The 25,205-nt window shown below is 42.9% G+C and overlaps 2 protein-coding genes across 2 annotated transcripts in view; one reads left to right on the forward strand and one right to left on the reverse strand.

Annotated features, from left to right (window-relative positions):
- On the forward strand, window positions 1–3,519 carry pex11a (peroxisomal biogenesis factor 11 alpha). Its single transcript, XM_056599423.1, has 3 exons — window positions 1–337; window positions 426–541; window positions 2,218–3,519. Exons 1-3 carry the CDS (start codon window positions 282–284, stop codon window positions 2,784–2,786), a joined length of 741 nt encoding a protein of 246 aa, XP_056455398.1. The 5' UTR covers window positions 1–281; the 3' UTR covers window positions 2,787–3,519.
- The window catches only part of LOC130389588 (RNA polymerase II elongation factor ELL2), a 23,386-nt gene continuing 1,038 nt past the window's right edge, over window positions 2,858–25,205 (reverse strand). The window contains exons 2-12 of the mRNA XM_056599420.1: window positions 24,319–24,366; window positions 14,557–14,684; window positions 13,806–13,960; window positions 11,607–11,851; window positions 10,907–11,031; window positions 10,151–10,265; window positions 9,512–9,971; window positions 8,778–8,841; window positions 8,164–8,335; window positions 7,989–8,033; window positions 2,858–7,463 (exon numbers count right to left, since the gene is read on the reverse strand). Of these exons, the coding sequence (XP_056455395.1) occupies window positions 7,353–7,463; window positions 7,989–8,033; window positions 8,164–8,335; window positions 8,778–8,841; window positions 9,512–9,971; window positions 10,151–10,265; window positions 10,907–11,031; window positions 11,607–11,851; window positions 13,806–13,960; window positions 14,557–14,684; window positions 24,319–24,366 (1,668 nt within the window). The 3' untranslated portion in view covers window positions 2,858–7,352. The remainder of the gene's footprint in view (window positions 7,464–7,988; window positions 8,034–8,163; window positions 8,336–8,777; window positions 8,842–9,511; window positions 9,972–10,150; window positions 10,266–10,906; window positions 11,032–11,606; window positions 11,852–13,805; window positions 13,961–14,556; window positions 14,685–24,318; window positions 24,367–25,205) is intronic.

Genomic DNA, 25,205 nt, shown 5'->3' on the forward strand with positions numbered 1-25,205 from the left:
TATTTTTGGTCCGCTTGCAAAACTGTCCGGACAGAAACATCCAGGGCAGCATAGTATGGAGTGTACTAGTAGTTACTATCTACTTATGGGTTTAGTGGGTTATCGTACCTGTTGTCTATAACTCATTCCGACACGGAAAAGACGCTACAACCAGTTGGTGTTTAGGGGCGTTATTGCTTGATAGACGTTTAACATTTGGTAATAATTAAAGGCAGTGTCGCGTTAAGTTATTAAAGCTAACTGGATAGCTGATCTGGAACAAATTGTTCAAATCGGATCCAATGGACACGTTTGTGAAAATCTCGAATCAAAGTCAAGGACGTGATAGGATTTTCAGGTACTACATTCTGTACAATCATTTAGTAAGTAAATAATAATCAGTTACTCTGCGAATGCGGGCTAAAAACACGATGTTTTGTTTTCAGGGCGACCCAATATGCTTGTGCTCTGTTGAAATACTTACTCCGAAACAGTTCAGAAAGGAAGAAACTCCTTGCAAAACTGCAAAGTCTGGAGTCGAGCATGAGCAGTGGGAGAAAATGTAAGTATACACTTGAAATGCTCCATTCTGTATAATTATGCACATCTGTTCTGCAGGATCCGTATACTAAACAATGCAAAGTTCATGTCTTCACCCTAGCCAAGATCTTGAAGTATAAGTAGACACCACTCTGCACATTTTGATACCTTACAAATGTTATTTATTAGAATATAGGCTATGACATGCCACATATAGCTTGTTATGTTACAACGTGCAGTGTTCTGCTCATCAATATCCGACTCGATAAGGAAAGAGCTAAGGGTTTATCAGCTTGCGGATAACCTCGAGGTTGTTGCAACTTATTACCATTGTAAAAGGTTTAAAAGGCTTTCTTTCTTTTAACCCAAATTAAATTCAATGTCAATTTATATTTTATATCAGAACCGCGTCACCGTTGTTTTTAATTAGTTAAGACAATCCGACTACACCACGCCCACCTCACTTCGCACACACTTGTTGTTTGATAACTGTTATGGTGTTTCAAAGTTTAGGTTATGTGTGTGTATGTAGCAATATATTGGCCAATATTCAAAAACATATTTTGCAAGTTTGCTGAAAATAACAGTAGTGCTAGTTAACAGTATTGTGAAGTTACAGAAATTGCAATGCGCTGGAGAGGTAACATTCCAACAGCCAACCTCTCTACATATCTAATGTGAAAAAGCACACATTGGAAAGGAATATTTTAAGAGAAAAACCAAAACTATAGATACTAGATACATGAGTAGATACCAACCCATACACATACAATTTTTAATACTTCACACAAGTGCATGCATGGTGTGTTGGTGGATATTTTGGGAATTTTAAATACGTGTCCACATTACTGACTGAGTGACAGAATCCGGCATTGGTTTTTCACCATCAATGTCTAATGGGTGTAAGAAGTATATTGTGTCTGTGCTGCTGGCTTTGTACCATATATACAGCCATATTAAAAAACAAACTCAGCTTGAGAGATACAATCAAGGCCGCTAATGTGAGTCACGATGCTTTATCAGTGAAAGCCGCCCTCGGTGCTGATGGTATGCGGACATCATGTGTAATGACTGTGAAGAAGACTATACATATATTTATATATGATGGCATGATATATACATTATAAAACTATGCATTTTATATATTCCCTAATGGATAATATATATTTATTTTATTTATAATTAAATAAAAAAAATATATACATATAAATATTTTGATCAACAACTGTGAAGTTGACAGCGCTCTATATCTTCGAGACTGGGTGGTTAAATATTTAAATGCAGATTTAATGCTATGTATTTTTGCCACACCAAAACTTAAAATTCCTTTTGTTGGGGATTTATCATGAACCAAGCATCAGGAACAGATAAGAGATGTTTAAGTCCAAGGTCAAGGCACTTCTTGAAGTTTTTTCAAAAATAAAATAAGATTTGGCACCTGCTTGTGAAATATCCATATGTGCCTTAACTTCTTGGCAAGAGTGATATGGGATATGAGTATGTTATTGGCCCATTCTCATCATGCACCTAAGATTGTATTTAACTGTTTAGTGTTCCACTTAGTGAAGCAGGGCTGAGAACAATCATCGTAGATTAGATTTTCAACAAGTGCAACAAAGTCCCTTTTGAAGATGTTAGGATGTTCATGGATATCACAAGGTAAAAGTGAATGTTGTTTGCTGATGTTTTCCCTGCCAGTGCTCAGACTGGGGAACACTGTGAGCGCCATCGAGACGGCAAAGAGAACCATCCATCTGGCCGACCCCGTGCTCAACCTGTGCCTGACCATAGCCAACATCAACCGTGCTCTCTACTTCCTCTGCGACAACGTGCTCTGGGCCAGAAGCCTGGGCCTCGTCCGAGACATCGACGCCGAGCGCTGGAGCCGGAACGCCTCGCGCTTCTACTTCGTGACGCTGGTGCTGAACCTGACCAGGGATGTTTACGAGACCTCCCAGATGATGGCGCAGAGGGCGAGAGATAAGCACATGCAGGAGAGAATGCGCCAGCACCTCAACCAGAGTCCTGAGGTGGCAGAGGTTCTCGTCCCCCAGCTGGACGCCTTTCTCTTCCTCCTCCAGGAGAGCTTCAGGGACAATCCTGCCGTTGCCTTGGATACCCTGAAAAATATTTGCGACCTGTTCATTCCAATGAACCACTTGGGTATATACAAAACGAATGGCGGAGTGGTTGGGTTCTGTGGGCTGGTGTCATCTCTGTTAGGGATCGTAACACTGCTGAAGCCTAGCCTAAAAATCAAGCCGTGATGATGGCTAAGGACACTTTTTGATTATGTGCAGATATGGATGATAATACCATTTTGAGTGTTGAAGGCCAGGATGTAATTTATAGGATATGCAACATTCTTGCAAAGTTCTTTTATGATGGTTGTGAGTGAATGTTAATGTTTGTTAGGCTTTACAGCACTTTGTAATGCAGCCTAGAATTTGTTTGTATGTTTAATACACTGGAGAGGCGCAACTTGCTCATAACTCAATATCATAAGTGAAATATGAATATAGTGAAAGGTCTCCCCATCTACAATGTGTTGCATTTATTCATAAATAACTCCCCAATGTTCTGCATTTATCAATATGTAGGAGTTTAACCTTAAATAGTTTAGGGCACACACTAAAGTTCGATGTTGCAATTTAATGGTGTTCCTCTGCACTTTTTTATGATGATGATTTTCACAAAATTCATGAATTGTGTTCATTGTATCCCAACAGGAGGAAGTTTATTTAAAGAATTAACTACCTCACATTTTGTTTAATGCCTTGTCACACGTTCATATGAACAGATTAAAAATATGAATGAGAAGAGGGTAATTGATTGCACTGCTGATCATGATGTAATCTATGTGCTCTCAAGCCTGATCTATGCAAATTGTGTTGCTCGAATAGAAAGCCTTAATAGATTTGTAATAAGTATGAAGTACATCTTGAATTAAATTATTAATACATTGCTGTGAACTCGTTTTCTTGTGATTGCATGTTTAATTCGTTACTTTTGTTCATGCTATGAATTATTTAGACATAAACGTCCAACATAATAGTAAAAAAAATACTGCTTTATATTGTTACAGGTGTGTTAGATATACTTGTAGTGCAGATTACTGGCTCATGTGTTCTTCCAACAGAGTAAAGTTCATTCTGTTTTTAACAACAGTTCAAAGAGCACATTGGGCAAAGCCTTAGTTTTACAATAATTTAAAGGGATCTGAGGCTAAAAAGGGTCATTTTTTTAATTGTTTAAACAAGTACATAATGTTTACTTGTTAATAATATTGACTTGTTCACCCAAAACTGGTTTAGAAGCTTGGAACTGGGAAAACCACCAACTTGTAAGCACTGTTCTGCTTACAATAACAACTATGCAACCTACAGGTAGATTGTTGGCAAATTTGCTAGATGGACAATGACAATTTAGATGTTAGTTGGCTTCAATTTCCTTATTTAAAGGATTAAGGATTTTATTTTAATATAACCTGCCAGCATAACTTTATCTTGGAAAACAAATTTCAGCGGAACTGAAACAAAATGGGAGTGAAGGTCAATGTAGGCTATATGTAATACGTATCCATTCTTTGTGGTAGGATTCCCCAACCATGTTTGTAGTCAACATTAAAGAAATGTTTTTTAGCATCGCAAATTAACTCTTTGATGTTGGGGCACAGCCATCATGGAGTTACAAACAACCATGGCACAAGGGTAGCTCAAATCACCAGTGGCAGCTCAAGCCTCAATTGGGTCCGAAACAAAATTTGATTTTGGGCCCCCCACCACCTCGGCATGGCACTACTATTGACTATTGTCAAGGCTTGATCATTCACAAATCGAATGGTCGTCCATACATGTCCATTATCACTTATTGTATTTTGAAGCTGTGTTGCTCCCATTACCCAACGTTAACCTACCCAACGTTTTACCCTCCTATGGTTTTCAACCTGAAAAGGCAATGGTGTGGTTTGGTATTAATTAGCACTTACAAATTCTATGTTATACAGTTCTAAGTAGTACTGAACATAAACATGTCAACCACTTTAGGAGTTTTCCGTTGAAAAAAAAATAAGTTTGCTACTTTTCTATCTACATGAGCGGATGGTAACCCTAGTTAGTCAGACGGACTGTGCTTGCATCAAAATGCCAAAAAGTTGACGTCCAAAACAGGAGCTACACTGAGCACAAAAGTGTTACGTCGTGAAGTGGCGCGTCACCTTGCGTTGCATCGTGTAGAATCATGTTGCATCATGTCGCGTTGTATAGCGTAGTCTATGACCTGCTCCACCAGCCCGTTTGTGGTGCAACATTGGCACGTTGGGACCAACAAGAGCAAGACGTCTGGTCACTGCAAATATTTATCTTTTTTGCCAGCATTGCCCATGCTTATTCAATGATGACCTTGACTTAATATATCACAAAAAAAACATTTCAAGCTCTCTTGGGGGCCCCCCCGGTGGCCGTGGGGGCCCTTAGCTGCCGAAGCCGTCCGGCCACCGGCCAGACTGCCGCCGAAGCTTTGGCGGAAGTCCAGCGGGGGTTAGCTCGGCGGCAGTCCGGCAGCTCAGCTCCGGGAGTACAATCCCTTTCTCCTCCTCCGGACTGCTCTGATTGAACGGGAGTAGGGAAGTGGGAGGTAATATTCAACTGTGTCGCTCGTTTGGTAACTGTAGGCAAAGGTACTTTCAGAAATGCATATCTCACTCAAAAAGCATGTACAGACTTTTTTCAAAGTTTGTATGCGTTTTGGGGCACCTGAGACCCAAAACAACACCCAAAATCCCAGGAATAGTGTTTTCATAATATGTCCCCTTTAAGGCAATTAGAGCAAAAAACAACAAAAAAGAAAGAACACATTAATGTGCTGGCTGCTGTTATATTGTGAAAAATTAAGATAGCCTAAGTTGTCCATTCAAAAAGACAGGTCTTGGTCTATATCATCTTTTTAAATTGTAATCCATGGGCAAATCATCTATTATATTTTTTACTTTACCTCGTTTCCAAGCGTTGGCAGCTACCAATTTAAAAAAAGAATAGAAAACATTGTTTCGGACCTTTTCAAACGGTATACTTATTATTCTATTGCTATTTATACTTATATAAGGTGGTATCAGATATATTTGTCAATGTCGAATACTACACTACACAATACTACACATAATATAAACATCCTATTGAATTGAATTTAAGAGTAAAAAATAATAATTGTAATTTTGTTGTTTCAAGCTTAACATGTCCAAATGTTTACCCTCTCATTGTTTGTTATTGAAAGTGAAAGTAATTCAGTGAATTAGTCATTTTATGTATTTCTTTCATATAATTTATGACGTAAGAAAACAAATTTGTTTTAAAACACAAAACAAGTAAGACCTTTATGAAGAGAAAATTGTGGCAAAAAAAGTGCAGCACAAAAAAACAAACAATTGGCTTGATTCATATTTGCATTAAACAAAACAAAAGAACATTCAAACAAATAATTTAAACTTCACAAAACGAACAGTTGCACAATGGGGTATCAGCGGTCCAGAATTGTGTATCAGGCATTATTACAGATTCTATGATGAAATCACAGCGGTTTAACGACTGATTCCAATTTTGTCAACAGACATTGACATTTCCAACCCAGCCTGCAAATATACCTGAATAATGGGAATGTACCTGCACACATATATGTAACAAATTCACATGAAACAATCCATTTCAGAAGGCGTAAGACCACATTGAGTAGTGCAATGTCAAAATATAACATTCACCAAATTACATTATAGAACTAACTTGTATTACCCCACACAAATACACAATAAAGATAGAAAAACCAAAAAGAACCAAAACACTGAGATGATCATGCGTGTAATACCCTGTAAGCTTAAAAAAAAGGCATTTGGACATTATTACAAAATCCATTCATCCACAGCAGCAATGGACTGCCGTTTCAGCGTTTACAAAATGATACTTCCATGGCACTGCATCAAGGATTTGTTTACATGACATGGTGTAAAGGCAATTTCCGGTATGCTAGTTGTCGATCCAATAAACGTTGGTCCTGACAAGCGCAGGCCTATAAACCGACAGGTTTATTCAGAGGAGTGCTTGCAGTCCAATATGCTTTGGAAGGATGGCAATACTGGTGTGAAAAGTACCATGGCCTGTTAGGATATATTGCATTGCTTGACATAAATGTATGCATTTCAAATGCATAGTTTATGCACAGATGGCACTTCCCAGCGTCTGAAGTGGTCGATTCCTTTTATATGTGGCAAATAATAGACTGCTTTTGACATGATAAGTCTTTTGTTATGTTGTTATTACATAGCATTTCATTATTTTCACATATGGATTTTAACTCATATTTTTCAAGGTTTATGGTCTAACACTGCCAATAACCTTCTTGTTTGGAATTATATTGCAGCATTTATTTTTCCCTTATGATTGTACAATCAAGATCACTTTAATTCCGTAGGAGGAGGGCCGAGCATCAAATTAATTCAGCAGGATTGTTTATAATTATGTTGCACGGGAAAACATAATAATGCATTTGGCTTTCACAGTAATCTAACCGTTTTACAGCTTGAAAATACCCAGCGACTGCATCAAAGATCAACTCCAAAAACATTTTCTCAGGGGACATCGTTTGATAAGAAGCTTGTGGTCTTGGTCCAATTAAAAATAAAAAGTGTTTGACACCAAACTTCTCGTTGATGTAATTAACACTTGGTGAAGTAACACGAGCCTCATCCAAGTTCTCCCGGCCCCATGGCCTGACAGTCTATTGGTCCATATGGAGCAATTTGGCCCAAGAGGATTACACTCAGCAGCTAGGACAAATGCCAGTTGCTAGGTGGGAGTCTGTGTTTGGTCGTAATCCAGAATCAGGCCTTTGATATGAGAAAGTTTCTGATGCAGGTACTCACATCGTTTCTTTTCTTCCCGATAACCGGGAAACTTCTGAAAAGACAAAGGCAAAGTGTTAACCCCAAATTCAATTAAACTGTACTGTCTTACCCAGATTCAGACGAGTAGTTATACGTTAATCAAAAATGAATGGTTGTGAGTCGAGCTGGGGACTGAATGGAAGCAGCTAATAATGTCATAGTACCAGGCAGCAGCGCATCACAGTCAGCCTAACAATGCCAACGTAGAAAATAGTGCCAAACTATCTGGGTTTGCAAACTGGTGCTAGTTTTGAACAAGCAAACCCTGGCAAAATATTTGGAAAGTAGTGCAATGTTATTCCCTTCACATCAAGAAGAGCTAGGCTACTGTAACTATGCAAATCAATGGAACCGGCAAATGTAAAGCAAATGCTACCCCAGGGAATTCCCATTTTGGACGCACCATGATGAATGTTGAATTGATCTGGGTAATTCAAGCTAGCGCCAACTGACAGATATCTCAGCATATCTAATTTAATAAAATAATAAAATGAAAAATGTGTTTTCTTTTAGGACTGATAGAAAAAATAACTCTTACCTTCTTATACTTTTTATATTTTTGTAATATTTGGTCTTCCATGAGCTGTAAAGAGTACAAATAGAGTCAGCAATAACATTGTTTATTCAGTTTAGTCGGAAGAAGTTTCACACTCGTATATGTTGATGAAAAACCCTGCTGTTCACAACAGTTTGTTCTATACATTCTACAGTACCTTGTACTCCTGTGTGCCTGGGGAGAGTGTGTTGATCTTGGAGCCCAACTGAACAAACATCTCTGTTACAGTGCCGATGCGCTCATGAAGGGATCTGTATTCATCGTACTCCGCACAGAAGTCGTCCTTATATTGTTGGCGCTGTTCCAATGCTGCTATGGCTCTGTATTTACTGAGGAAGGAAACAGACAGTATGCTTACATTTTATTCTGACTTTATATTTCTTTTTCCTGCACATGCTGACGCTGCTACCTATTTACCTCAATGAGACTTTAAAACAAGAGACATTATTTACTCTTATCTGTCCAGTAGATGGCAGTATATAGTGATTTGGTGCTTTAAAGCACCAAATGTGCTTTAAAGCCTTCTAGTTCAACTAATCATGTGAACAAATCATGACGACTAATCCTTTAAGTTAACTTAATTTAAATAATTTGAAGCTAGAGTAGACAACACAATATGAAAGTGGCAGATCATATGATAAAGATGTTATGACCAACAGCTATTCTTTGAGAGTGGGGTATAGTTGCATTCTGAATGTCTATGTCCATATGTCTATATCTAATGTTCAGGGATGGCTCCACTAAGCACTAAGGTTTGTTTTTTCTACTCACATTAAATAGTCGGGCAGTTCCTCGTCAGAGGCGTGAGTAACAGATGTGCTGTCCCCCTCTTGGTCTGTGGATGAACGAAACACACAAATCAAAATGGGGCCAGGCATGCTGCCACTGCAAACGTGATAACGCATCCATCATCTGAATGGTGATTGAGTGAATTATATCTGGGCCTGATAACAGTGTTTTCATAGCGAGGTGAGTGGCACAGTGGGGTGCAGCCCAGCACCGCGCGCTGTATCACTGGACCAGAGGTTAGCCAGCTGCTCCAGTCAAACATTAACAGGCTGACTTGGGAGGACGATGTGTGAAAGAAAACGTGTCCAAACACCACACACACACACACGCACACACGCCCACACACGCCCACAAACACGCACACACACACACACACACACACACACACACACACACACACACACACACACACACACACACACACACACACACACAACACACACACACACACACACACATATATACAAGAACACACACACACACACACACACACACACACACACACACACACACACACACACACACACACACACACACACACACACACACACACACACACACACACACACACACACACACACACACACACACACACACAGCTGTGTGATGACTAAAGAAAAACATCTCAAACAAAAAGGAAGAAAGCAGTCCAAAGATAAGGGACAGAAACCTAGAGATATTAAAAACACCTGTGTCTATCGCTACGTAGTACGTACCGTTGATGTTCTCTTGATTCTGCTTCTGGTCTGGGCTGGTCTCGATCCAGTTTGGTTTCAAGCGCTCTCGCTCCTTGTCCTTGTGCTTTTTGGATTTCTTCTTTCTCTGCAGGCCGTTGACGAGCCGCTGCTCCGCGCAGACAGAGACGTTAGCCTGAGGGGCCCGGGGACTGGGCGCCGGGGGGGCCCGCTCGGCCCGCTGGGGGCTGGGGGCCGCAGAGGGTTGGCTTAGGGTGGGTCTCAGGTAGGGGCCGGTGGGGCTCCCCTGGGCGTGACTGTGGGTCCTTTCAAACTCTGTATTGGTCTGTACGCTGGTGTTCCCTGGAGCCGCAGAGCTACGGGACTTCCCAGGCCCAACCTCCCCGTTAGACGGGGACTGCAAAGGCAAAACGTGGTCCAATAGTCTCTGCTTCTTGGGCGTCTGACAGAGGACCTGAGAGTCAGAAGGCAAAGGGCGTTTCTGGAAGAAACAAAACAGAGGAGGGTTTCAGGAGTTTTCCTTTTACATTCGATCCGTCGTTATCAAACCGATGATAAAGGCAGGCTTTTATTGCTCCCCCTGGGTGTTTCCACTCCATTGGGTATCGCTCGATGTTGTGGAAGTGAAGATTGTTATCATTGATAGGAGCTCATATTTACCACAGAGAGGTGTTTGGCAGGGCTGAGCTGCGACGGGGAATCCCCAGGCGCTTTGTGCAATGAAGGGTTGGACTGCAGGCTCTTTACCTGGCTGCCATGGAGGGGTGGGAGCTTCCTGAAAAAACAAGGAGAAGAACAAATCCTCACTTAGACAGAGAGGAGGGGAGTGAGTGAAGACACCTGGTCAGGACAATATACAACTACCTTAGAGCATTTCTCTTAGCAAAACTATTTGGAATTACTTTGTAACAACTGAGCTGCTTTTCATTCGCCCTAGTGCTCCCTGAGGGGCACTCAACCAGTAAGGATTGGGCTTCTTTCCGAAACACCCATGAGTCGATGGAACCCTCCAGTTAGTGTGGTCACAGGTAGCAAGAAGAAATGCAAGAGGGATGCATCTCGGCCTCAAATCCATGGGCTTTGGGTTCTGCTAATGCTATCAGCCATTACTAATATCATTGTCAGCAACGGGTAGTGAATATTTGTCTTGTTTGATGAAGCATCACCCTTTAGAAGCTCTGATTTCAGTAAGCTGTCAATGTGCATCCAACCCAATTTCCTGAAATAACTCTTTCCAGCGTCTCTTGGTTCCTGTACAAACTGAAACTATGTTTCATTATGGGATTCCAACTTGACTATCTCTCAGGATTTACTTTACCGGAACATAGGTAATGAGTACGAGAACGGGTAATATCCTTCCAGGTTTAATGGTTGGCGTGATGCCCATGGAAGAATATGAACCATCTTTATGCTCACCTGGCCAGGAGCCTGTGGATGAGCTGCTTCTCCTCCTCTACGAAGCCCGGCCAATCGCGCTGGACGTGCCTGTAATGCTCCTCCTTCAACGTGTAGCTCAGGTCCTTGGGGTTAAGTTTAGCAATCTGGAAATCAGCAGACCCAGATTGTAAAAAATACGCCAAAAGGAAAACAAGGCTGACTAGAACACACATTTTTGAGTGGGCTATTGCGTGTGAGCAGTGCATTCCCTAGACCATAATGTAATCATGGCACATACAGGTCAGGGATCCCTTTAGGTTCATCCTTTTAACAAATGGGATAGCCTAAAGACACTCTTCTTAACCTCTCCTGACAAAACTCAATCTTCGCCTTCTGAAGATAATCCCCCAACATTCCTAATCACGGTTGACCAGAGGTCGGTTTTAGGCTTCACAATAGAAAGCAGTGCACCACTTAACTATAGATCCCAGGTATTAGTATACCTGGAGTGAACTCCATCACAGATATACACCTTTAACCTCATAGCTTCAGCTGCACTACAGTGTCACCATCAATGGCTTGTTCTATGTCTAGTTTGTCTACTGTTTCTAGCATTTCCGATATCCACACATGACACATCTGATGACTCTCTCTGCGTTTTGTCTGACTGTCTGTCTGTCTTCCCCCCAGGACGGCGCCAGAGTTCCTCCATTGTTAGCACTTGGCCCAGATGTCTCACCTCCTCCAGCACGGAGGTCAGGTCTGCTTTGTCCTTAAGGCTGGCCCGCTCCCTCTCCAACCACAGGAGCAGATCGGGTTTCCTGTAGGGCTTTAAGGCCAGGAGGTGAATGATGCGTTCCCTCAGGGGCCGGTGGGCCACCGAGCTTGGGGCCGCGCTCCTCTTGTTGCTCGGGGACTGCCTGTTGCTGCCGTCCAAGCCTGAAACCGCGCTGCCCTGCTTCCTCTGGACCTTCACACATTTACCTGGGAGGGCAAACAAAACAATTATAAGCACCAGTATTAGCGTCAGTATTAGCATCAGTATTAGCCTCAGTATTAGCACGGAGTACGATTAGAAGTAGTGTGAAGTTGGGGCAATGCAGATTTGATTGTGGCCTCAGCGGCTTCCCTTTCCATGTGTTGGTGTCAAGATAAACAGGGGTTTGTTTGGGCAGTGATTGGGTTGGTGATAGCAGCATCTGTATCAGAGATAATCAAAGACACTCGCTGAATGGGGACTCTGTGCGGCGTAGGAGACCAGGGAAGTGCAGAAGGGATTAAACATAGTATCACTGTTGGTCCAAATTTAAATATACATACTTTGAATTGTCTGTTAACAAAGCAACCCCAAATCAAGTCCTCAGGCTAGTTATGCAAACAAGGCACTCGTTTTTAATATGAACACAGCCTCCCAGAGCATACCCAAATATTAGCCCATCCTATCAGATCCCTTTAATTCATTCTAGTCAGCGGAAACTTTTCCAACAGCAGCAGCTACCGAGTGCCCCCATGTGCACTTGATTCCAATTTTAGAAAAACTATTTTCAAAGTCAATGAAAAGATAGAACAAGAAATGCTTTGCCTTTTGTTGAAGTATTTCACATGGCCGCGAAGAGAATAGTTAAATAAGACACCTTCTCTAATCCTAAAAGGCGGTACTTTTTGGAAGTTGGGGCCATGCGAGGTCTTTGAGAGTGGGACACAGTGAAAGGAAGGGCTGACAGTTATGGGGTAGGCCTGCTGCTGAGTAAACAGAGAAGCATGGAAACCAAAGCGGCCCGACACAGAGAGGCCCTTTCTTCGCTATTCAGCCAGACCCCGGCGAGTACTGCAAGGCAGCGCTCAGGAAAAAAGCTGTCTCAACTGTAATCTCATCAGAGCACTAAGCCATGCTTTGGAGGTTGCTATAGGACAAGGAAACCAGAGGCTCTTTAAGTGGGGGCCGTAAAGTCTAGTGTACAGAATACAGTGAATGTACAGCCCGGGTTTTAACTCACCGCTACAATGCTTGGCAGTGTTCAAATTATGCAGTATCATTTACCATTAAGTATTAATCATGTTTCTGGCGGACTGTAGAAAGTCGATCCTACATATTATGTGTTGTTACGAAAACCAAAAACATCCACCATGATCAATAATGATGATGATATAGGAGGCGTGACCTAAACGTGCCCGTGGGACCTTTACGTTCAAAGTTACCAAACTGCAACAAGAAATTCTTGATCTTATACTCTACTACTAGTTAAAATAATCAAATTATTTATGAAACCACACAAGGATACTGCAAAAAAACGAAACAAGTGAGAAGTCATGAATAAGAGTTTTAGCTTAAGGCTTAATTAAGCTAGCCTTGCTTCAAACCACTATCTCTCTTGCATCATCAATGTTTTATATCAGATTCAGGGCCATTCTAATGAGATTGAAACAGCCAACAAAGCCTTGTTCATCTAAAGAGTACTTTTATCCGTTTTTTTATTCGAATGTTCAAACATGAAACTATATTCCAGCAAAGTCGTTAGTCTCATTAATTACTTGGTCTCTCTCAGCATGACACTAGTTAGCGCATACTAGCTGACAAGCTCAATCAGTTTCACGTTTCAGACAGGCCGGCTGGTCGAGGGCCTCAACAGCTGAGGACACAAATATTCAAGGAAGAAAAAACACTTGTCATAACGGTTATTTGGTGATAATGACTTAACCATCTGCCAGTATGACGCTTCCTTAAAATAGCAAGCAACATTGGAATGACACATTTTCCAGGAATGCTAAAACTTCCTGTTTATTCCCTCCAAATTCCATGTGTTTCCGTACGCCTCATTGGGAATTAGTTTGCGTCATATAAAAAAAGAAACAGCTCATGCCGTATAACACCCCTCGTGAATGGATGAATGAATGAATGAGTGAATGCATGGATGAATGAATCCACTTGAACACGTACTGGGACCTGGCTTGATCTCGATGGCTGCGCGGCTCCAGATGTCCTTCTCCACCTGGGACATTCTCTCGCGGGTCATCTGATAGGAGTCGTCCGTGGCACACACCGTGATCTTGTCCTGGATGCTGCCCTTACCGGCCAGCAGCTCACGCCCCTCCCTGCGTGGGTCGGATGGTGGGTTGGTCGGTGGGCCACAGACAGGAAGTGGACCAAAGGGCAGGGAAAAGACGGTAGACACATGTTGAGAGCTTGCCTTAACTCAGAGCTCACACAATGCACGTGATCTTTATCTGACATTTAATGTTGTTGTTTAGTGTTCCTGTCCTTAATGAATGGTGGTGGAGTTGTTAAGGCGTTGTGTTCTTGTGTACACATGTATACTATATTCAAGGGATCGCCTGTTATGTGTTATTATGGCTTATTATGGAAAATTATGGAAATTTCAATAGCCCCACAATTTATTAAATAACAACCTCCATTTTTCTCCAAAGACTCTTTAAGACATGTCAGTGTTTTGGTATTGTTGTAAAAATATACACATCTGGATACACGTTTTATTTCTCCAGGCGGGACTATTTTTTGCTTCTTTGACCAACATTAGAAAATAGCCCGTCTGGCCTTTGCTATTATGTGATTCTGTGGTTTACATTGAGGCAATGGCTTCATTAAAAACAGTGGGTGCGTGTCACAGTGTGGCTGTTGTCAGTCCCACATTGAACCGGGTGAGGCTGTGTTGAAGAGTGGTGGTGCTTACCCTGAGACATATTGGTGAATGCAGTCAAAGCTGGCCTGAGGTTTGTCTTTGCTGTCGCTGGACAGGTAGAAGGAGAAGACTCGGAGTGCGTCGGGCGTCTCAGCGGTGGACGCTGGGATCTTAATGTACTGTTACAAAATGAAATCAACAATAAAGTTAATTACAATATTCATTAAAATAGTTAAATGGCATGGTGATGAGGCAGACTACAACATGATGACCTATCAAAAACAAATAAATACTCATTCTGTATTAATTATGTATGATATAACAACAAGATTTACAAAATACTAATGTTGTTACTTTGACTGCACAGTATTGATTTTATGACAACTGATGAAGAATTGTAGCTGGCAAAATGACTGACTACAACTACAAAGCAGTGGAACTCATTGGTGTAATGCATTCAATTTTTATCAGTTATCATCATCATGTATGTGTCATTCAAAATTATGTTCAGTGTCTTTTGACAAGAAAGTGATCTAATTAATAATAATTGAGCCATCACAGAGACCAAGGCTAGCTGCCTGAGAGGTTGACCTTCAGCCAGCAATGGAGCCTCTCTGATAGCCCCACCGTAACAACATATAGGCGCTCTGTCCCTGAGGACTAAGTGGCCAACAGGGCAGCATGGCACTGCAGGCAAAATGACCTCCTATCCCTAAAAGGCAAGTTTGGCGTAGAATAGAAGTACTCATAAAGCATTCATGTGTGCCTGAACAACACAATGAATGCTGGCTCCGTCTTCTTCACAGAGCTCCCTCGCCTTGTCGGCCAAATGACTGCCTATTTGTCCCAAAAAAATATAACCCCTCGCATAACGTTTAATGTGGTGTAATGCCGAGCTTGAATTGTTCATAAAGATATGCTTGGCTAGAATGTTGTTATTTTTATTCCATGAACTGGAGTCTTATTATTTATTCCCAGCAGTCAATTCTCAGGCTTCTTTTTTGTCAAAAGCCACATGGGGACAATCGAAGCACAAGAACATTTTTATTGCAGGTCCCGTGAAAACACGCCAGTCAGTGCACTCAAATTGGCTTCTCTAGTCTTCAATGGCAAGTGATTGATTATGGGCTGGCTGGCAGAGAGCGCAGTGCCCCTAGCAGATGTGTCAGCCAGGACTCTATCTGTCACAAATGGCCAGTCATGCAGCAAACCCAGGAGCAGTTTGTTGCAGCACAGAGCCAATGAGCAGCTCCTCTTTCAGTCCCCCTCCTCCTCCTCCTCCTCCCCGCCTCCTCCTCTTCTGAAGCCCAGCACATGGAGCTCACCCTGCCCCCATCAGCTTCTAGCCCTCCTTAATGTGAACACCACAAAGCGCACGGCAGCCCAGAAGGCCGTAGACGGGTTCAGACGTACAACTGACCATTAATTTTGACCTATTTACGTCTCTCTCCTCACGTGAGGGGTCAGGGCACATTGCCATAAATGTGTGCTTGGCTTTTTTTTGCCAATTAACTACAACAAACATATATACAATAGTCATATCCATAATATAACTAACTTAAATATATCTACATGTATATATATATAAATACAAATATAGAAATATGTGTACGTATATATCTATCTATACATATATGAATATGTATATATATATTTACATGTATCATACATAATATACGTTATATCCTCAGGGCTATTACTTAAAGACACTGGGTCTGTCTCTTCAGTGCATTCATCTCTGCTGGATTTAGAAGCAACAAGTCATTAAAATGAGGTTGCAGAAGTAGGTCAAAGCCCGCTGAATATAAATAAACAGCGTTTTATCCTTCAATATGATAAAAATGCTAATCAAAAGCTCGCTTACGCAGAGGTGAGAGTACTGCGTTTCAGATTTACGGGGTTAGCGTTGGTAGTCATGGTAACCCAGTGGCATACTCATCCCCGACCTGCCCCATCCCCCCGCACCCTCTCTCTCTGCTTCCTGTGTGAGCCTTGTTCAGACGGTTGGGTCGGGCCCTGCCTGTCATGGGACCCTGCCTGTCACGGGACCCTGCCTGTCACTGGACCCGTCCTCACGCTTTGCACTTTAATTTTAATCAACGTCATTCAGGTCAAACTGCTCAGGAGGTCGTCACCCTGTTTTTATTCAGCGCGTCCCTCCCCATCTTTATAGCCATATGTCACTTAACCCATTAGGGCCCAGATCCTGACTGCTTCTCCCCCACCCCAGTGACTGGTTGGTTTTGGTCTGGGGGGGAGGGGGGGGGTAATCCTGAAAACAAAATGGGTGGACTGAGGCCTAATACTGAGGCTAAAACCTCAATATGCAATACGTTTTATTTTCTATCCATAACAAATATCAGAACTGCTTGTTTGAACATCCTTCCAAACCTCATAAAATGCACACACACATCGCCTGCTGGGACCAATCGGTGCTCCAGCCTAGCCGCACGGGCCCAGACGGGGGGCCTCACTGCTTCGAATCGGCCCAAGGCGGCTCCATTATAGGGCCTTTGGTGTGATCTCCTGCATGGGGTCCCTGGGCCACTGACCCAGGCACTGTGCAGGCAGAGCGGTTGGTCCATCTTAGATTCAAGCCAGGAGAGAGCTGCAGAGCTCCACAGGTCAACCGGCAGAGTGAGGTCAACCGTCTGCCGGGCCACCACAGCTGCATCTGGAGCTGCTAGCTCCCAGCCATTATCTCTTGATAAATACATTATTCTGTCTTTTTTAATTGATCAAAGCTCTTTGCTGTTATGTCAGGAATTCACTCCCCCAATCACATAAGAAAGGTCTTCATTTAAATGTAAGTATCTGTGTGTAAGTTAGTTCAAGGATGTGTGAATGGTATGAATAAAGTAAGGAATGAATAAAGTAATCGTAAAGTATTTGAATACATCCGTCCACTTTTTTCGCGATGTATGTTATTGCTTTCACAGTAACGTCGGTTAAAGAAACTAAGATACAAGTCACACCGTATGTGCAGCTGAGCTTGGCCTGAGCTTCACCATTTGACAGTTGTGTCAGTGTGTCGTCTTAGTCATCAGAGCCAAGTGGATTCTGAATAGCAATGCTTAGTACACGGTCAGTGCATGCCCCCCCCCCCCCCCCCCCCCCCCCCACACACACACACACACACCCCGGACTGGACGGGCGTTGATACAATAACGGTCTGTGTGGTAGCGGCTCAGCTACATCTGCTGCAGCAGGCCAGGGTGTTTGGAGATGTCAAATACTTCCAGGCTGTTGGAAGGTGTCAGCCGCACTTGAGGGACGGGGGAAGAAAAATAGCGGTGTGTGTGTATGTGTATGTGTATGTATGTATGCGTGTGTGTGTGTACACGGGTTTGCATATGTGTTTTTATATGTGTATGAGTGTGTGTATGCGTGTGTGTGTGTGTGTGTGCGTACGTATGCGTGCACATGTTTTTATATGTGTAAGAGTGTGTGTATGCGTTTGTGTGTTTTTGTGCGCGCATGTGTGTGTGTTTTTATGCGCGCATGTGTGTGTGTGTTTATATGCACGTGTGTAAGTGTTTGTATGCACGTGTGTGTTTGTATGCATGCGTGCGTGCGTGTTTGTGAGACTGTGTGTGTGTTTGTATGTGTGCGTGCGAGTGTGTGTGAGACTGTGTGTGTGTGTGTGTGTGTGTGTGTTGGATGAAGACAAAGAGCATGTCCGTGTGAAGCCAATGCTGCCTTTTATTGGCGAAACAAAATGGTTTGTTTCAAAGGATAAACTCTACTCTTCTCCCGCTGCTGCTTCTTGCCAAAGAGCTGTTGGCGGAAAAGAGATGCTCCATCCTACTTTCCTTCTTACATTTTGTCTTCTGCTTTTTAACAAAAAAGGCCATACCAAAGAAAACATTTTTGAAGGTGTCGTCCCGTTGAAGGTGATCTGCGCTAACAGGTGCCTGGATACGGGATTCCCAGTGAATGTGGACCTCTTGCCCTCTGGTCTCTCCCGACGTTAGCCACCATTGTCTCCTCCTCTCAGCCGCTCAGCTGTGGCTCCTCAGAGAGACGCCGCTCTTTTGTTCTGCGCTCTTCCCCCACAGCGCTCGCTGCGATGCTCTGTCGATCCCGCCTGGATTATTTATGAACAGCCAAGAAGTGTGGCTGTGTGTTGTTGGGGGGGCGGGGGGCGGGGTGTCTATGGAGGTTTGAGTCAGGGTTTGGAGGAGGGGGTCTCCCTGTATAGCCTGTGTGCATGTAGCATAGTGTCCCCGCTTTGGAATGCGCTCAACACAACCAGGCAGCTCAGTGCACGAGGAGGGGGATGGCTGGCTGATGGCTTGGCCCAGCTTGCCGTGTCTCTGCTCTTTGAATCTTTGCACTCAATAGCCCCTTCATGTTATTGAATATCAGGAAGCACATTTTAACTGGCACAGTTCCCGCTTATAGTGCTGGTGATGGCTTTGCGGCCAGTATCACGACGATGTAATGATGTAATGCATTTGGGTTCCCGTTCTCTCAGGCTGTTACCGTATGTATCTGTGACAAAGCCAGACGGCAAGCACTGAGATTCCAGCGAACAAAGCTCTGGGGGGGAAAGTGGGGTAATATTAATAACAGCGGTGCACTATCCCCACATTGTTAACACGATGACTCCTTTGTGAGTCACTGGTCGTGGAAGCGTGATACGTGAGATCACTTCTTGAGATTCCCATCAGGCTTCCAGCCAGCCTGGATGTGGTGACTCCTGTGCGTCTGTGAGACTTATCCTTTGCAAATGGGGGGTTGGTAGAGACAGGGGAACAGTAGGGGGTGGGGATGGAAGAGAGAGTAGGGATATTGCGGGGCTGGGCAGTTGTAGAGCACCCCCCCCCCCACCTTCCCCAAGGTACTGCCTCCCATGCCATGCAGAAGCAGTCTCTCCCCCAGCTAGGGCCTAATCTGTCAACCTCAACAACCGGCTGCATCCTCCCCCTCTCCTCCACCTCTCTCCCACCTCTCCTTGGGTGTCATCCTTCAGATACACAGAGCAATTTAGACAACACCACTGGCCACCATGTTGCTTGTCAAAGAGCCACATCGTATTATGTCCCCAGAATACCCCACTTTGTAGATCTCAATATGGAATATATGGAAATGATAACAATAGATTACAAGATATATATTCCATATAAACACTGTGTACCGATTGCCTTTGGTATTTTGATTTATATGGTGAGGTTGTTTAGCACTGTCTGCAAATGGGGGAGAGTTTCACTATAGGCTCACTAAAATTAGAGAGGCAAGTAATTTGTTTACTTCCTGATTCAGAAATACTTCTGCAGCAAACATACCAAAGGATTGTGCTTCCTTCCCCTGATGCGGCAGGTTTAATCTATTTATACCAATGAAAGGATATAGTTTGCAACATATGTGCAAACATACTGTGTATACAACATACTATATGCAACATATGTGTGAACTGTGCTATCTATACAACGCACTGTACATATGTTCACAGTAACACTGGGCTTTTGGTACAAATTACTGTGTATAACATACTGTTTATAACGTATGTCCACACTGGGCTATTAATAACATGCTGTAAATGAACACAAACTGGATTCATTCTTTTTTAAGAAAAAAAAAGTTAAATCAGCATCTGACATTTTACAGGAGGTAGGGGTTCTTACTTATAAACCCTTACTTAAATAGAATAACAGTTTGCTTGTGTCAACACATAACACTATGAGTACTGTGGATTAATCCCAACGTCATACTTTGTTTTTCTAAATCATCTGTAGTAAAGCTGCACTTCCTGTGCTTACCTCTAATGACTCAGTAACAGCACAAACAGCGGTTTGCTTGAAAGGTGATACTCGGGAGCAGCAGAAAAACAATGCTGTTTGGTTGTCCTTATATTGGGGGATGTTGGCTATAGGAGAAAAAGTAACACTTACATTAAGGGAACATTCATTCATAATTGATTTAACCCTAGCATAGGGGTTAGGGTTACCCCCTAACATTATTTTACCACCTGCATTAAATAATGTTAATTAATGGTAAATTAATGTTCCCTTATTGTCAAGTGCTACTTACCAGAGAAACTGGTATTACGCTGGCCTGGTTCTTAAATTATCATTTGTCTGAGTAAATGATTAACTACTGCACCTTGCACTTTATAAATAAGGAATATATAGTAAAGGTATCAAAGTTCGCCTTTGTGTCCTGTTTATCGTGCATGCATTACATAAGCCAAACGGTGGCCTATTGGCTTCCCCAATAGGCTCCTAAGCTGCTCAGAAAGGATGCCACTGCCCTTTGACCACATTACAGCAGCTATGTTGACTTGCAGCGCCACTGTCGCTTGTGTCCGTTCAGTCGTGTGTAAACGCAGCAATAACTAATGACTGAGGGAGGATATGTCAAAACAGGGGGTTTACTGAGAACAATTGATGGGGGGTGGGGGGTGTGGATTGATATTCACCAACTTGAATGAAACAAACAATTAAACTATTCCCTTGGTACCTAACATACATGGCGGCCCATTCTAAAACGCTAGTAGAGGAGTACTATACACAATAATGATATGAGAACCATCTATTCATAAGTAAAAACGCTGGGGCCAACTCCTTTAGAGCGTGAACAGTGGGCCCTCAGACTAGCAGGGCAGGCAGGGACTCTGGCCTAGCTTGACACATCTGGATGAATGGAAGGACGTGTGCCTCTTTTACTCCCATATGTGACTCTTCTGCCTTCCCCTCCTTGCTTTGCTGTTTAGAAAGGGTTTCTCTCTCTCTGACTGCATTCCTGTTATTGTTATTTTAATTAGTTTCCAGAGAGAGAGAGAGAGCGAGAGAGCGAGAGAGAGCCGGAGCAAGAGCAAGAGCAAGAGCGAGAGGGAGAGAGAGAGAGAAAGAGAGAGAGGAGGGATTGGTGCACAAACATGCACACTCTCACACACACAGACTGAAAAGGCTTGTTTGCATTGTGAGGTAGGAGGAGGCGAAGGACATGCGGTGGTGGCGGTGGTGGGGGAAGTGCGTGTGTGTGTGTGTGAGTGAGGGGGGTTCTGAGCAGCCGTGTGTGAGATAGCGGTTGTGATGTCTCCAAAGGATTCAGCCAAGGCATGGGGTGAAGCAGTGCAATAATCGGGAGGGCAGGCAGGAAGGGGGCCCGGGGGAGAGCAGAGTCTCACACACTCATCTGGAGAATATCTCCATGAGAGTTGCTACATTCCCATCCACTCCTCGGCCCTCATCAACAATGCCTTTACTTGGGAGCTGTGTTTGCGGCAAAACATTTGTACATGACCGTAGGAATCAAATCGCATGAAGGCTACGGATGTGGCAAAATCAATCGGACATGGAAGAGTTTGTTCTAATAATTTAGCTCACTGTCAAATTGTATAATGTGCAAAAAACAGACAAGGTCATTCGAAAAAATAACTAATACATAGCTAATGGCCCCAACCCTACACTAATAATATTTTACACAATAATTCACTTTAGTGCACTGAGACACCGAGATGTGAAATTCCAGGCTGGAATTATGTCTTAAATGTTATTAGGATTTGGGTTCAAAGTAATTTTAATACACAAATGTGAATCCAAATAATAACTAATAATGTTTCCCTACCACAAAGCACTGCATTATCTGTGTTAGGAGGCTAGGAGGCCGAAGGAGGCTTAGCACAAGGGTTTGTTTACTTCCTTACTTACTCTCTGACGCTTAGCACGAAGGCTTTGGGAAAGTGATTGCAAGATCAGATTCTGGTGACCTAAACAACAGGGAAGCTCTGGGGCTTGTTTTGATGGGTTTTTGGACAACAATATATGACAAAGAAGATAACGCATATCAGAATACTTCAAACATTATTTTTCCTTGTAATGTTGACAGTAAGAAAATGAGTATATTGCCAAGACTCGATATAATGGATTACAATATCCACTATGTTTTAATTGTGAATGAATAGCCTCATTCAAATAATAATTGTTGTGAGGGAGTGGGTGTTCTCCAAGGGAGGCGGCCATGTTACGCCGCCATGTTTCTACAGGAGCCCCGAACTGACAAACAGAGTGTTCCATCGTAATCACCATCATACTTGATAGCGATGCCCTTAACAGACTAAATAACAAAATACAACTAATAAATGTATCAAGGAAACTCATCAGCCCACACTTGTCTATTTGAAGCTGTCGTAGATGATCACATTATTTTGAAAGGTCCCACTGGCAGCTCCCAGGCCAGCGTAGAAAGGTAGGGCCCTTGTGTGAAACATCATCGCCAGATGCACTACATCCTACTGACTACATCCTACTGACTACACCTTTAAATGAGCCGATGTTGCACTTGTCTTTAGTTTCTTGTTAGATTTGCTATATTTGTCTGCAGCATGTTGTCATTTGTCTGCATGTTAAATAACTTGCTGTCTTACTCACTGGATGTCAAATTAATCTAAGGGGACCAAACCTTTAATAGCCTTGCACACTTTGGCAGACAGTTCCATACTAAAAGTAGTGCTAAACAAGGTTAGGGAAAATAGAAAGTATTCACAACCTGCTATATCATAATTACACTGCCATATTTACCTTGTCAAGATTTTCATAAGCTCTATCTTTGCACAAGGCTGTCTATGCAACACAATATCAACAACAACAACCATTACCAACCTAATCTAGCTTTCTATTATTCTTAGAGACAAAAAGGAAACCTAAAATGCAGGGACGAGAACGTTGGGGGTGGTGCTTTATCATCTGTGGTGCTTAATGTCTCAGATCCAGAGAACCTTTATGGGGTGCTGCTGTACACCAGACTGCCATGTTCAGCACCATGCTCCCCCCACTAACGGCTTAATCTGGTCTCCCCCCACGGCTGCAGCTACCTCATTAATGCCCAGTGGTCCAGCTCAGGCTGCATTGTCGGAGGGGGAGGGAGCTCCATGCTTTCAGTTTTGTAAAGCAATTTGAATATGCAATGTGCCAACCCCAGATATAATCACCCAAATCGTATTCCTTGATTAAAGCACACTTCAATTGCACACACTTGAGAAATTGCTTTACAGACTGACGGCATATTGAGGAATCGAGATGTTGTTGTTTTTTTGTATGTATGTATCTCCCCTTTAATATTACACACGGTGCAATGTGTGCTCCGGTGCAGTGCAGATAACGAGGGCAAAACAGCTCCAAAAGCCATTCCTTTCCATTTCTTTACGTCAGACATTTTTTTGTTCATGTCTGTGCAGAGACAACAGGCATGAAGATGTGGGGGCTCCCTGGGGTTCACCCCCCCCCCCCCCCCCCTCCAGAACAAAGCCTCCCCCAGGGCGGGCCTGACCCAGTAACCTGGCTAGCAGCCCGGGGGTATAGCATACCCCTGTGCTAGCAGGGCTCCCAGGTCCAGACCCAGCGCTTGTGTACAGAGCAAAGTCACTTTGGTCAATGCAATCGGCTCTTGCGAGGATTAGAGCAGCAGCTCCTTTTAGACAGGGTGGATTGTAGCGGTGGAATTGTGGATGTAGCCTAGCGGGCAGACGGGGGGGGGAAGATTGCTCTGCTGCCCGGACACACGTGAATGTTCTGTCACTGGCCCACAACCTGCCCTGTGCTCTGCTCTCCAGTGCCATGCACCCACCCACGCCGTGTGTTCATCATGCAACATGTTTCTCTTTGTGGTCACCGTGGAGTCTGTCTCTCTAGCATTAATAGCATTATGCTATCACACATATGCAACGTGTGGGTTCCTGTTTAAAGCCAGTGTAAAATGAGAACAATAGTGTTATGGTATGTACACTAGTGTAAGGGTTATTTGACACATTAAATACAAATGATTCATTCATTCATTCAAAGCATTCAGAAGGTATTCAAAACATCTCACCCCTTGGTTTCCCTTAAAGCAGATCGCTGGCTGGTTTGGAAGTGATTCCTGGGGAGGAGAGAGACACTGGTGAGGACCAACGTAAACAAGTGTGGGATTGGTCATTCATTTCAGGATCTGGTTCAAAGTACACAGTAACATGGCCTATACACGTGTTTTCCCATTACTTGACCAACTGGGTGTGTAATTGAGAGAACAGACAAATTGAAGTGTACCATTAAACAATTAACATCACATGTTATTCATAGATTAAAGGGGTGACACATATTTAATCCAAACAGAAAATCCCTGAGAATAAACAAATGTTGTTCACAACAACATCCTACCAAATGTCCTCATAGGAATTAATTATAATTCATGGGAACATATTTTTACAGCTAGGGTTTCTTGTGCAACACTATAACAACACCTTTTTTGAGGGATGAGTGCAAAATATGCTGTACCTAGTTTCTATAAAAAAGCTGACAATAAAATATGGGCTGGTAGTAAATGAGACCTAGGCCATTACCGTGTTATTACTAGGCATGGGCATGGCCTAGTTCTGTCTCTTTCTCTCCTGTTGGCCGCCAACCTCCAAATCATCAAATTCTCTTTATCATATTTCATTGACAATTGCCTTTCAGCATGAAGTAGTTATCATACACTACACTGATGGAAAAACATATAGCCTACCAATTAAACTACAATTATTTGTTCATGTATAATGAACTGTATGGCTATGTCAACTGAAATCATTAAGTTGATGTCAATTCGTGTAACATTACCCATTTGGCCTACATAATGATTGTTTAACTCAGGCTATTCATTTGATTAAGATATGTCACTGTTTATCTCGATAGAAGTGGCAGAATAATGATCATTAGCCCAATATTGTCGCGTGCCCTTTG

This window comes from Gadus chalcogrammus, chromosome 9 (assembly GCF_026213295.1).
Source record: "Gadus chalcogrammus isolate NIFS_2021 chromosome 9, NIFS_Gcha_1.0, whole genome shotgun sequence".
In the NCBI taxonomy this organism is placed as follows: Eukaryota; Metazoa; Chordata; class Actinopteri; order Gadiformes; family Gadidae; genus Gadus; species Gadus chalcogrammus.

Excerpts from the sequence above, each read along its gene's own strand:
- pex11a (XM_056599423.1), top strand. The coding sequence starts at position 282 with ATGGACACGTTTGTGAAAATCTCGAATCAAAGTCAAGGACGTGATAGG. Across the intron at positions 338-425 it reads GGACGTGATAGGATTTTCAG|GGCGACCCAATATGCTTGTG; the intron begins GTACTACATTCT and ends TTTTGTTTTCAG. Across the intron at positions 542-2,217 it reads CATGAGCAGTGGGAGAAAAT|TGCTCAGACTGGGGAACACT; the intron begins GTAAGTATACAC and ends TTTCCCTGCCAG.